The sequence below is a fragment of the Peromyscus eremicus genome, chromosome 2 (assembly GCF_949786415.1).
Source record: "Peromyscus eremicus chromosome 2, PerEre_H2_v1, whole genome shotgun sequence".
NCBI lineage: Eukaryota > Metazoa > Chordata > Mammalia > Rodentia > Cricetidae > Peromyscus > Peromyscus eremicus.
In genome coordinates, this window is record NC_081417.1 from 101,621,586 (window position 1) to 101,633,887 (window position 12,302).

The window sequence follows — 12,302 nt, forward strand, 5'->3', positions numbered from 1 at the left end:
TGTCACTCCCCACTTCATGGCCTCCCATTGCTCTGTGGACCAATTCCAAGCCTGTCTGAAAATGAAAGGTCGTCAAAGTCAGGCCCTAAGTTCCTCTCACACTCCTGCCGCACTCACCTGAGCCCCATTGTCAGTAAAACTGGCTTGCTTTGGCCCCAAGCCTGCATTGGACTTGTGCACTGAATTCTTGTACTTTGTTCTAGAAATTTCTCTGCTTGCCATGCTTACACCTGTTATGTTTATCCCACTCAGATTCTCCCCATCTTCAAGGCATAGGTCAAGAAATCCCTAGTATACCATCATTTAAGTAACTATTAGTGTTAATTTTATGGTGTCTCAAAACCTGCCTTCTACTGTTACACTTTTACTAAATGACTTAACTACCATTTCTTCTATAAACAACTTCATTGACATATAATTGACCTATTATAAAATTCAACTTAGCACACTGTTCTTAGGTTTTTGTCTGTTATAGCACATATGAGGACCATGTTTCTTTATATGATTGGATAATATTCTATTAGTATAACTAGCCTATACTTTGTTTATCCATTCAACAATTAGTAAACAGTGAGTTGGTTCTACTTCTTGTTTATTAGTAGTCAAATGTTGTTAAATAATGTCAGTGCAGTTGTGAATATTTGCACATAAGTCTTTGTGTGGATGTATACTTTCATTTCTGTAAGGTAGATATGTACAAGTTGAATAACTGGGTCCTATAGTACATTTTCCTTTTATCAAAACTAATAAACTCTTTTGCCTGGGAGAGGATGGTAGGGATCATACCATGTTACATTCCCACCAGCAACGTGTGGGGGCGGGGTTCTCATTTTTTCTACAACCTCACCAACACTTATTATTGTTTTTCTTTCTGATATGGTCATTCAAGTATTTGTGACATGATATCTCATTGTCCTTTTCATTTACATTTCCCTGAAGTCTACTTCCTTTTAGTAATGCATTTGACTTTTGCCTCCTCATTTGAATAACTGCTGTAGAGGCTAGACATTTCACCCCAAACAAAGTGGATCCAAAACGGTTTCCAATGGGAGGCATATCATTTGTTGGGTTACCATTAACAGACTTGGGAAATAGAAACAGTGCAGAGAGCTTCAGTAGCTTTCCAACTACTGAAATACTGAGCTAAGATTTGAACACGGAACTCTGTATTTCTGTGACCCTAAAGCCTAAGCCATATGTAACTAAGAACAGGATAAGTGCTCATAGGAACCCTTAGAATACAGAGTGTTGGAGGGCAAAGTGTGCTGCAAGACCGCTATTCTAGAATACTGGAGACATTTCTCTTTCAGTGGCTGATACCTTTCCCAGCATATCATAGTGAATTTAAGGGACCATCCAGAACAACCATGATACTCTAGTTCATGGGACTTTCATACATTTATCCTTTCTTCCTCCACCAGTGCTCTGTGAGCTGCGGGGAGGGCACCCAGACTCGAAGTGCCATTTGCCGGAGGGTGCTGAAAACCGGGGCCTCCACTGTGGTCAATTCCACCCTGTGCCCTCCCCTGCCCTTCTCTTCCTCCATCAGACCCTGCATGCTGGCAACCTGTGCAAGTGAGTATGTCAGAGCTCTGAGGGCGGGGATATGGAACCCCATATAACAGCAGCCATAGCCACCAGACAAGGACCTTCCCTGAGCCCCAGAGTAGTGAGGCACTGTGGGGCAGCAGAGCCTGAGGACCGCTGTGGCTGGAGTGCCCAGCTACAAATGGAAAGGGAATCTCAATCACTCAAGTGTCCAGCCTGTGTTCTCTTCTCCCCTGGAAAAACAGCTTGCAAAGGGTAGAGCAAAGGTCCCCTGCTGGCATGCTGAGATCTGGAAACTGGAGGCTGCTCATTGCTAATGAAGTCTAATGTTATCCAGTCTGGGGTTTTAAACTGCTCTAAACACACTTGTTCTGTATAATATTAATCCCTAGGGTGGTAACACTTCTGGGGTCCCCTCTTCATGTACATTGTGGTTCTTTGCATGGCCCAGAAGGTAGACATTTAACAGAGAAATGTGCTCCTCCTTGTCCTCTGCCTCTCTTTATGATGCGGATTTCTTCTTTAAATGATTTTAATGAGAACTGGCTCCAGGCACCTCCACCTCTTGAGTTCCTGTGGGGCTGCCCCACACCACACCTCATTAGCGCTCTAGGTTTTGAAGGTGGGGTAGCCTGATGATCCACAGCTGGTAGCCAACTCCTTTCCGATAAACAGGAGGGAATAAATGACAGCCCTGGCCAAAATCAACAGAAGAGTTCTTCCCCTTTGTCCCTTGCCCTCTCTAGTGGTCCTATCTCACTCTGGTTTTTCCTGCTCTTGGTTCTTTCTCCTTTGGTCTGGCATCTCTCTCAAACCAGGGCCTGGAAGGCCTTCCACGAAGCACAGCCCTCACATCGCAGCTGCACGTAATATATACATCCAGACCCGCAGGCAGAGGAAGCTGCATTTCGTGGTGGGAGGATTTGCTTATCTGCTTCCCAAAACCACTGTGGTGCTCCGGTGTCCCACACGCAGATTCCGCAAGCCCCTCATCACCTGGGAGAAAGATGGTCAGCACAGCATCAGCTCTGCTCACGTCACAGTGGCCCCTTTTGGCTACCTGAAGATCCATCGCCTCAAGCCCTCAGATGCCGGCATCTACACCTGTTCTGCAGGGCCCGCCCGGGAGCAGTTTGTAATTAAGCTCATTGGAGGAAACCGCAAGCTTGTGGCCAGGCCCCTGAGCCTTTGGAGTGAGGAGGAAGAGGCCCTGCCGGTGAGGAAGGCCAATCCGAAGGAGGTCTTGCAAACCCACAAACACCAAAATGGTATCTTCTCCAATGGCAGCAAGGCTGAGAAGCGCGGCCTTACTGCCGACCCCGGGAACCGCTATGATGACATTGTGTCTAGGCTGCTGGAGCAGGGCGGCTGGCCAGGAGAGCTCCTGGCCTCGTGGGAGGTGCAGGACTCCGCAGAAAGGAACGCATCCTTTGAGGAGGACCCCAATACTGAACAGGCTCTCTTGCATCTGCCCTTCACCATGGTGGCTGAGCAGAAGCGCCTGGATGACATCCTCAGGAACCTGTCCCAGCAGCCTGAGGAGCTACGAGACCTCTACAGCAAGCATCTGGTGGCCCAGCTGGCCCAAGACATCTTCCGCAGTCACCTGGAGAATCAAGACATGCTTCACAAGCCCTCTGAGCAGAGGTTTCCTCCCGTGGCCATCCCACCTCATAAACACGTCTCTAGCTTCAGCAGCTCCCTAAGGAGCTCCTCTGGGGAAGCTGGGAGTGGCTCCCGCAGGCCTCACCGCAAGCCCACCATCTTGCGAAAGATCTCAGCGGCACAGCAGCTTTCGGCCTCCGAGGTGGTCACCCACCTGGGGCAGACTGTGGCTCTAGCCAGCGGGACCCTGAGTGTGCTTCTGCACTGTGAGGCAGTAGGCAACCCAAGGCCTACCATCCACTGGACCAAGAATGGAGAAGCGGTTCAGTTCAGTGACAGGTAAGTCTCGTAGAACCCTGATCTAAGAAGGGTTGGAAAGAGGAAATGGGCGGAGGGCAGGAATTACCCCCCTAGCTTTCAGACATGTTTCTGGTAGACAGTATTAGAGTAAAACAAAGCATTTAATGTCTCTAAACAATATACTATCATCTTTATAACTGATCAGCACTGCTTCCCCAAAGATGAATGGCTTTGAGTGTTGGGTAGGACGACACTGGTAGACAGTATTAGAGTAAAACAAAGCATTTAATGTCTCTAAACAATATACTATCATCTTTATAACTGATCAGCACTGCTTCCCCAAAGATGAATAGCTTTGAGTGTTGGGTAGAAGGACACCATTCCAAGTCGCAACATTATTGTGTTTCTTCCTCATGGGGTAAGCCATTGAAAAGTTTGGGCATGAGGACCATCTCTACATTTGTTTAGCCTCTCGGGTCTGGAGAGAGAGAAGGCAGCTACCTAGCACCAGCGACTCTTAAGCAATCCTATCCTCTGAGTGGGCTGGACTAAACTATTTGTTCTAGGAAGTTTTTACCCTCAGTTAGACCTGTGATTATATATCCTAATCTCATGGTACCTCTGTTTTGGGTGTGTTATTGTTGGGATGACAGCATGGATTATTATTGGGCTCCTTGGACAAGAACCATTCATAAAACTAAAAATCAACAATGGTAGTAGAAATAACAACAATGTTTAGCACTGCCTATGTATCAAGAACAGTGCTGCATTTTCAAAGTGTATTCTTCAATTTTATAATGGCTCCAGTGTAGTGTGGAGTACTGACAATCTCCAGGGTCACAGTAACCTCCTTCACTCATCTACAAATGACCACAGAAGCTCAAAATCCTAATGCTGACAAGGTTAGGGGAAAGCCTTGAGCATGGTGACTTCAGTATTTCAGCAGCAGGGTGACTTGCCTGCACAAGTCATTTCTGAGAGCTCCGCAAATCAGAGTTCAGTGGTCACATGAGTTTGAAAAGTGCTCTGTTAAAGCTAAACAGATGTGTTTACTGCTGCATTTTATGTCTGTTTTTTAATATAGCACTTGATTTTTTATTATAAGAATAATAAAATGGCTATAAAGCAATTCAGATGATATCCAAATCTATAAAGCAAAAAGCACAACTTCCCCTCTTCCCCATCTTACTCCCCAGAGACTACCATGCATAATGACTTGGTATACATCCTTTAGGAGTTTTTGTATATTTTATTGTGTTGTATAAAGCCATCTACACACTTAGGATTTGAGTTTTTAATGGGATGTTAGTCATGCTCAGAACCTTTGACTGGGTTTTTATTTCACATGTTTATAATAGTGTGTAGAGATCTGTGCTGTGTCGCCTTTTTAACAGCTGATTACTGTTCCTAAATGCACTTAACTATTCCCCAACTGGAAATTATTTAGGGGTTTTCACTTTTCTTAACTCTTTTAAGCATCCCAATGTGTGTTCTCACTTTCCAAGAGGACAATATTGTGCGCAATGCTTTCAGAATACTCTTTTGATTACACACACACACACACACACACACACACACACACACACACACGCAAAAAAAATTTAAAAAAAAAAAAGACTTAGAAATGCCGGCAATTCCTGAATTAGCACTTGGGAAACACTACCATGATCTTTTAATTCACCTTACTGGGTGTTGAGCATCTTACTCCAGTAACTTTAAAATGGAGATGGTTTTGTGGAATCTTATTAGAAGAGGCAACATGGTAACTAGGTGCTCAGGATACTAAAGTTGGACCTAAGCCAACAGAGAGCAAGACTTGACTGTCACTCACCCAGGACAGTGATTGAGAGACAGGGTAGCATCAAGAGGAATGTAGTAGAGGCTGTGGATAAACAGAGGGTTTTTTGTTTTGTTTTGTTTTGTTGGTGTATCAGTGTTTGCCTGTATGTATATATCTACACTTCATGCAGTTTGGGGCCACCATGAAAATTTTCTTCCCTAGATCTAGCCTTGAAAATGCTTTGCAATGTAAATTAATCGATTGCATGCAATTGAGAAAAAAACCTGAAGCTCTGTTTCTGATATTTGACATTTTAATGTTTGCAATTTACTCTGCTGGCTACTAACAAATATGGCTGTAACTTGGTTTTCTATTGGGTTTTCCAAATTCTAGTTGAGAAAGGAGAATAAATGTATCTGCTCAGAGCACGTGTGAGTCATGAGACTACCATGGGGACCACTTCGCTGTGGACTGTTGGTGACCCTTTCGACGCTGAGTGTCACTGCTTGTCTTCATCACTTTATTGTCATGGTTCAAAAAATGCTCATTCACTTTCAGACAGATGTGCTGAAATGTCCAGTGCTAGAGTTAGTTCAGTTAGTCTGTTTTTGCTTAGCGCCCAAATCCACCTTCCTAGGAGTCTGCAAGATCCAGCTGCCTGTTGGTCTGTAGGACTTTGCAATTTATTAAAGTGTATAATAAATATCCTGGACTATCAAGAATAGGTCAAGGCAGAAAGAGAGCCAAAACTTGACATTAGAGAAATTAGTTTTACCAAAGAATGAATAAAAATTCAGATACTATTGACCCACGTTCTGAAATATTTACTCTCTGAAATAAATTCACATGATTCTTAGAAGCACATGTCAGCTTCTCAGGCAGTCATTTCCAAGGTGTCCTGAGTGTATTGTGACAGTCTGGTTCACTGCACTCCCTGTTTTCTTCTTCCTTGATTCTCCTAGCCCTAGCACAGCAGATCCTGTACTAGACACTGAGAATGATGAAAAACAAGACTCATTTCTGAAGGATAGAATTCAGTCTAATTAGGAAGCCAAAGGTTTAAAGGTGGTATTGGTCATGAGAACAGAGCATATGCCCAACTATTCCTATATATCAACTGGCTGGGAATATTGTGATGCATGAAACAGGAGTACATATTCCTTACAGTTGATTTGCATTTAGAGTTCTAGTCCAATAACACATATCAGAGGGAGCTTTCCTGATCATGCCATCTAAAACAGGCTCTGCTCCTCCCCAGTTGTTCTCTAGCCCTTTAATTCTGGTATTTGACTTACAGAATTTTATGATTATTTGATGCATCATATTATCACTTGTTAGTAGTGTATCCGTGGTGGCACAGCCTTTGTTTAGTGCTCTAATTCTAGTGCTCAAATGGCAACTGACACCAAAGAGATATTAAATAAGATGGAGAGGGGAACAGGGAGAAGAGGGGAAGGAAGGAAGATAAACACAGAAAATTAAACAAGAAACGATGGTAGTAAGTGTTTAGGTACAAAATTAGAAGGCCTTAGTGACCACTCTGGACATACACTCTGAGGTGATGTCTGTAAGCCAAAATCCAAATGATGACCAGTGCTCAGAATATGCTGCCAAGTCAAAGAGGCCTTCTGGACAAAAGGCAAGTTATACAAAAACTCTAAGGGGAAAGTGAGCCTGTTGTGCTATAGAACCCTAGAAGAAACTCATTTGGCCGCAGTGTGGGATGGAATGAGGTTATCGGACTAAGCAGAGTCCCAGGGAAGCTTTGGAAATAGTAGCCAAGAAAGTAAGTGACACAATCTACTTCCCAATTGGACAGATTGACATATACTATTTTATAGCATGGGAATTGTAGCAAAGTAGGACTGGCCTGTCATCACTTGAGGATAAGCTCCAAATACCATTGTACAATACTTGGCACTTTTTATCTCTAACATCAGCCCCTCCTTCTGGCCTCATCTCTCACTAGATCCCAGCTCATGGCACTGAACTTTGCCTGCAAGCAATACCTATTTACTTGCAGCGTATGAATTTACATGGGACCTTCCTACCACTGTGTCTGGCTAATTCTTGTTCTTCCTCAGAAGAATCCTTACACCAAAGGCTAGGTCAGATAACCTCATGCAGGATGCCATGTACCCCAGTATGAAGTCTTTCTTACCCCCTACCATTGTACATCAGAATTAGCTCTCTGCTTTTTTAATTTACCTCCTGAAAGGTAGATGTTTTAAAAATGTGTTTTATTTTCTCCAGATTTCTAAGAACATGTTGTACACACAAAGGTGAAATGAATGAACAGCGGAATCTCTAGTGGATGACAGTGTGTAGACAGGAAGTTCCTAATCACTGGGAGGCCATGGTCTCTGTGGCTTTTGTTCAGGATAAGCAGAGTTAGAGAGTGACACCTACTCCTAAACTAGTGGTTTTCAACCTTCTGAATGCTGCAACCCTTTAATACAGTTCCTCATGTTGTGGTGACCCCGACAATAAAATCATTTCATTGTTACTTCATAACTGTAAATTTGCTACTGTTATGAATCGTAATGTATATGTCTGGTGTGCAGGATATCTGATATGTGACCCATGTAGGGGGTCTCAGCCCACAGGTTGAGAATCACTATCCTAAACAAAAGTGGGCCACATTGTTCATATGTTCTCTCCTTGAGACATTTCAGAAAGTGCTAAGATCCTGTGACACAGGGTATATGGCTTGGAAGCATTCATATAATCTAATAAAAATGGGGAACAGATACCTCTGACCTCCTCTCTTCCATCACATCCAAACCCATGAAGAAATCATCATGCTCATTACTGTCACAGCTAATATTTAGTACTCTTCCATGAGTTTCAGGCACTCATTTATCCCCACAATAATCCTTTAACATTACTATCCTAACTTCACAGTTGAAATTGTAATAGAGAGAGGTCACACGAGCTTGCTCCAAACTCCCCCCCCCCAATATGGAGCAGAGTTGGAGTTTGAAGCCTTTCCTTACATTTGTCTTTACTGATTTTTCCTTTTTGGAGGTTGGGGGGGTCTTGGTTAAATACATGGGCTTGCTATTGTTAAGGAAGCCATCGGAGCTAACTAAACTTGATGTAAGTTAGCATTCAGTATTCCAGCAAGCTGGCTTCCAGTTTATAAGACTTTTATATTTCACTTGTGTCTATCTGTCTTAGGGGTAGCTGCTTCTTCTATATGTAGCTTCACCTTCACCTGGATGAAGCCAGTTACTAACACACACAATGCTAGGCACACACTAGGCACTTAGTAGCCATCACAATTGTTACATCTGTGTGCCACCTTTGTATGCCTACAGAGCTATGTGCATGTATTCAGAGACCAAGATCAGAAGCAAGAAGAAGCTAAATTGTTTATTGTTTTTCAAGTATTCTTTGTAAATCATCACATTTTGAGTTGAAATTCAGGTAATGGTCACCTGCAGTTTGTATTTGGATAAGGTATATCACACACCACACCTCTAGCTGAAAACTTTAGCATATGGCCCTTCTCCTCATCTGATAGCAAGATTTCATGTATTATATACAAGCAGTTCAGTGTTCCATGATAAGAATGTGACTCTAAAAGCAGTACTTGTAAAGACCGCACTGACCTCCTTACAAAAATGAGTAGCCACACTCTCTAAAATTGACACTGGTGATGGACTTAACCAAATTCCGATAAAGTTTGATCTGTGCCTTCAAAAAATACCAAATTTTATTGATCAAACCGTAGCTTCAGCAACATTTTTGCTCTGTTTAACGTTTTTATACCAAAGGTGAGCCAGTAGCACATAGTCCTTGTAGTTCAGCCAATAAAGGCCTTAAACCATGTAAGCATGACTGCCCCTGAAGTTACAGAGTTTCTCCAGAGAACTGAAGGTGAGCACGAGGAAGCCAGATACTTAGGAGACATCCTTATATTTTCCTTAAGGGTGGGAGGCAGCTCATAGGTGATATCCCACCTCTATAGTGATTTAGAGAAAGGGCTGCTGGGGAGTTTCTTCCTTTAGTCCCTAAGCCTGTCCCTAGTCCTTTCTTTTCAGAATGCCCCCCTTATTCATTTACTCTCTTCAGTTCCATTGACAGAAGGCAGTCAGAGACAGTCAGGCTGGGATCAGAGCGACTTGGACACAAATTGCAGTTTTGCCACTTAATGTATCAACCTTGACCTTTTAAAACCTTGGTTTTCTTGCTAGTTAAATTAAAATGATATCAGTAAAACCAGACACTAACTTTCACTTTATCTTCCAGAGCAGTAAGGATAGAGACAGGTCAGCCTTTAATCACCGTGACAACATACCTGAGATGGACAACTTAAAAACAGCAACGGTTTATTTTGGCTCACGGTCTTAGAAATCTCAATAGCGGTCATTTGTCCCTATTGCATTGGGCCTGTGTATATCATGACAGAAGCATATAGCAGAGAAAGTTATTCACCCTATGGCAGCCAAGAAAATAAAGGAAGGAAGGATAGCCCAATAGCCCTTCAAGTGCACAGCGCTATGACCTCATTTCTCACACCAGGCTCCACCTCTTCAAGGTTCCACCACCTCCCAACAGTGCCCGAGGATAGTGACCTACTTTGAGCACATGGACCTTGGAAGATACTTGTCTAAACCATAGCAGTAGAGAACCAAAATAATGTCTGTAATACATGTAATACATGATAGATGCCCATTTCTCAGTATCCATAACCATTGTCATTGAGACCTACAGCCATTGTCTTTCCAGTCCCTCTGCTGAGATGAACCCTGAGCTTTGGAGCTAGGAGTAGGATATAGATGTCCCGTTCAGAGCTGAGCACTCCACCATCGCTTTATGTTGACCAGCTGACCGGAGAAATCTGTAGGCTGTCAGTGGTGTTCTGGCCAGAACACTTTCGACAGTGTTCCAAAGTAGTGTTGAACAGGAGATGAATTAAGGAGTATTTGGAAAGCTTTATCTTGGACAACACAGAGAATCCACAGATGGAAACTTCTCAGAATGGAAGAAAGAATCAGAGGAAAAATTCCTCTAAGGTCAATTTCAGAACCATAGTTGTGAATAATGCTATATGTAAAAATCATAAGTCCATGAAATGTACTTTCCAAGTTTGTAGATAATATAAAAACTGGAGGCAGCGAAGATGGAGGGGGGGAAAATAAACCAGTTTCAATTTGGTTTGGCTTATTTCCTTTACAAAACTAAAGGAAATGGAGATGACAAATGTTTTTCCCAGTTGAAGAGTGTAAGAATAGCAGGCCAAAGAACCATCTCAATAAATACTTAGACTTCAGCAAAAGAAAAGCACTGAGGGAGAGTGCAGAGGTTACAGAATGATGCTCATGAATCGAGCAGGCAGGGCACATAAGGGGACACTGGTAAGAAGGCCTGGAGTGTAGAGTCAACTCTGGTCCTCCCTCCAAGGCTGGGGAGAGGGTGTCTTCAGGTCCCACTTGCATTTGGTTTATTCTTGTTAGAAGGACAGTCCTTCGTAAATCACCAGATTGTAAAAAACTGTGGGGTATTGTTTTGATAAATGAGGAAATCACTGAGACACATAAAAATTGAAAATGCATGTTGAAAAGTCAGCAAACTTTCCTTGCAAAGGGCCAAACAGTAAACATTTGGGGTATAAGCTGTGTGAGCTGCTCAGTTCCACCCTCAGCTGTTGACAGTACCCACACTGGTATACAGCATTGCAGGGAGACTTTATTTACCAAAGCATATGCTGACTAGAGTTTGAAGACATCCCCCACCCACCAGCCAGAAAATTCACTCAGACACATTTCGTGTAGAGCTTATAGTTTGAAATGAACTGCCCCGCAAGCAGATAAAACTATCCACATTAGCAAATTCAAGACCCTATGAATTTCTGAAGAGAAAGAAGCCAAAATCTTTGGCAGGAAGCATAAGGACGGGGTTAAGAATGTGTGGTCAGGTGGCCTTTCCCATTCCAAAAATATTTTCTGTACTTCCATCTGCACAATTGGGAGGCTTCAGCATTAAATAACTTCTAGTTGGCAACTGCATGAAAAACATCGAAGGTTTAAAAAGTTGCTTTGGCCAAGCAGTGATAGGAAACTTCACAAACCTCAGTCAGTTCCCCAAAATATCTGCACAAGATCAAACTTCACTGTAAGCCTCTGGGCTACTGTGATACGGGGTTTCACAAAAGAATTCTCACTCACAGAGGAGGTCGTCTTAGAGAGATTTCTTCATCTTCTTCAAACTTCTTAAAATCCAGACTTGAATCATCCTATTGCACATCTCCCTAAGGAACGACCAACATTAGCACAAATTACCCCCTACCAAAAGTGAGGCTAGTCCACATATCTTCCTAGTTGGCCTCAGTAGATGACAGCATTTAGTCGGGTTGAAAAACGGTCAAAAGTCATTCCCCATTCCTGACCCCAGCATGCAATAGCTGAACAAATTACTTATGTCTAAGCTTTTGCCTCCTCTCAAAAATAATACCCAGCAGTGACATGGTGAGGGAATAAAAAGATTTAAAGCATGTACATCTGTGCAATAAACACTGCTTCTCATTCCCACTCTGTGGTACCTTTTACCTTACTCTCAAGAGTCTGCGAGCAGGAAAAGAAATGTTCAACTCAAGATAAGGAAAAGACCCATCCCTCGATCTACACAGTATTTTCAAGTTCTTTATGCATGCTCTTAAGTTTGCCTATTTGCTCCTAAATTTACTGTGTTCTGATTATCATTCTTTTGATCAGTTATTTTATACTTCTTTAAAATTTTAGGATTCTGGCCAGTTTTCTTTAAATTGTTCATTCATTGTTTATGGAATAACTAGTTCTCCTGATTCAGAGGCTCCTGAGTCAAGAATAGTGCTGAGGCAGGGGCCAGCCAACCCAACCCAGTGTTCCCCATGGCCTTTGTCTCTTTTCTTCTCCACTGCCCCATCTCTCACAGCCAGCCCCATGCTCCCTCCCCTGTGTACTGAGTTTATGCTATTGTTTTAAAGCTCCTTGTCGCTCATCCATTGACTCACTTCAAAACTGCTCCCCATGCTGAATATAAGGGCACAAGCCTGTCATCCACCACTTGGAAGGCAGAGGCAGGA

The 12,302-nt window shown here is 42.9% G+C and overlaps 1 protein-coding gene across 1 annotated transcript in view; it reads left to right on the top strand.

The window, feature by feature from the left end:
* Adamtsl1 (ADAMTS like 1) overlaps positions 1 to 12,302 on the top strand; it is a 359,842-nt gene that overhangs the window by 264,702 nt on the left and 82,838 nt on the right. Inside the window, exons 19-20 of the mRNA XM_059255823.1 lie at positions 1,422 to 1,575; positions 2,367 to 3,492. Of these exons, the coding sequence (XP_059111806.1) occupies positions 1,422 to 1,575; positions 2,367 to 3,492 (1,280 nt within the window). The remainder of the gene's footprint in view (positions 1 to 1,421; positions 1,576 to 2,366; positions 3,493 to 12,302) is intronic.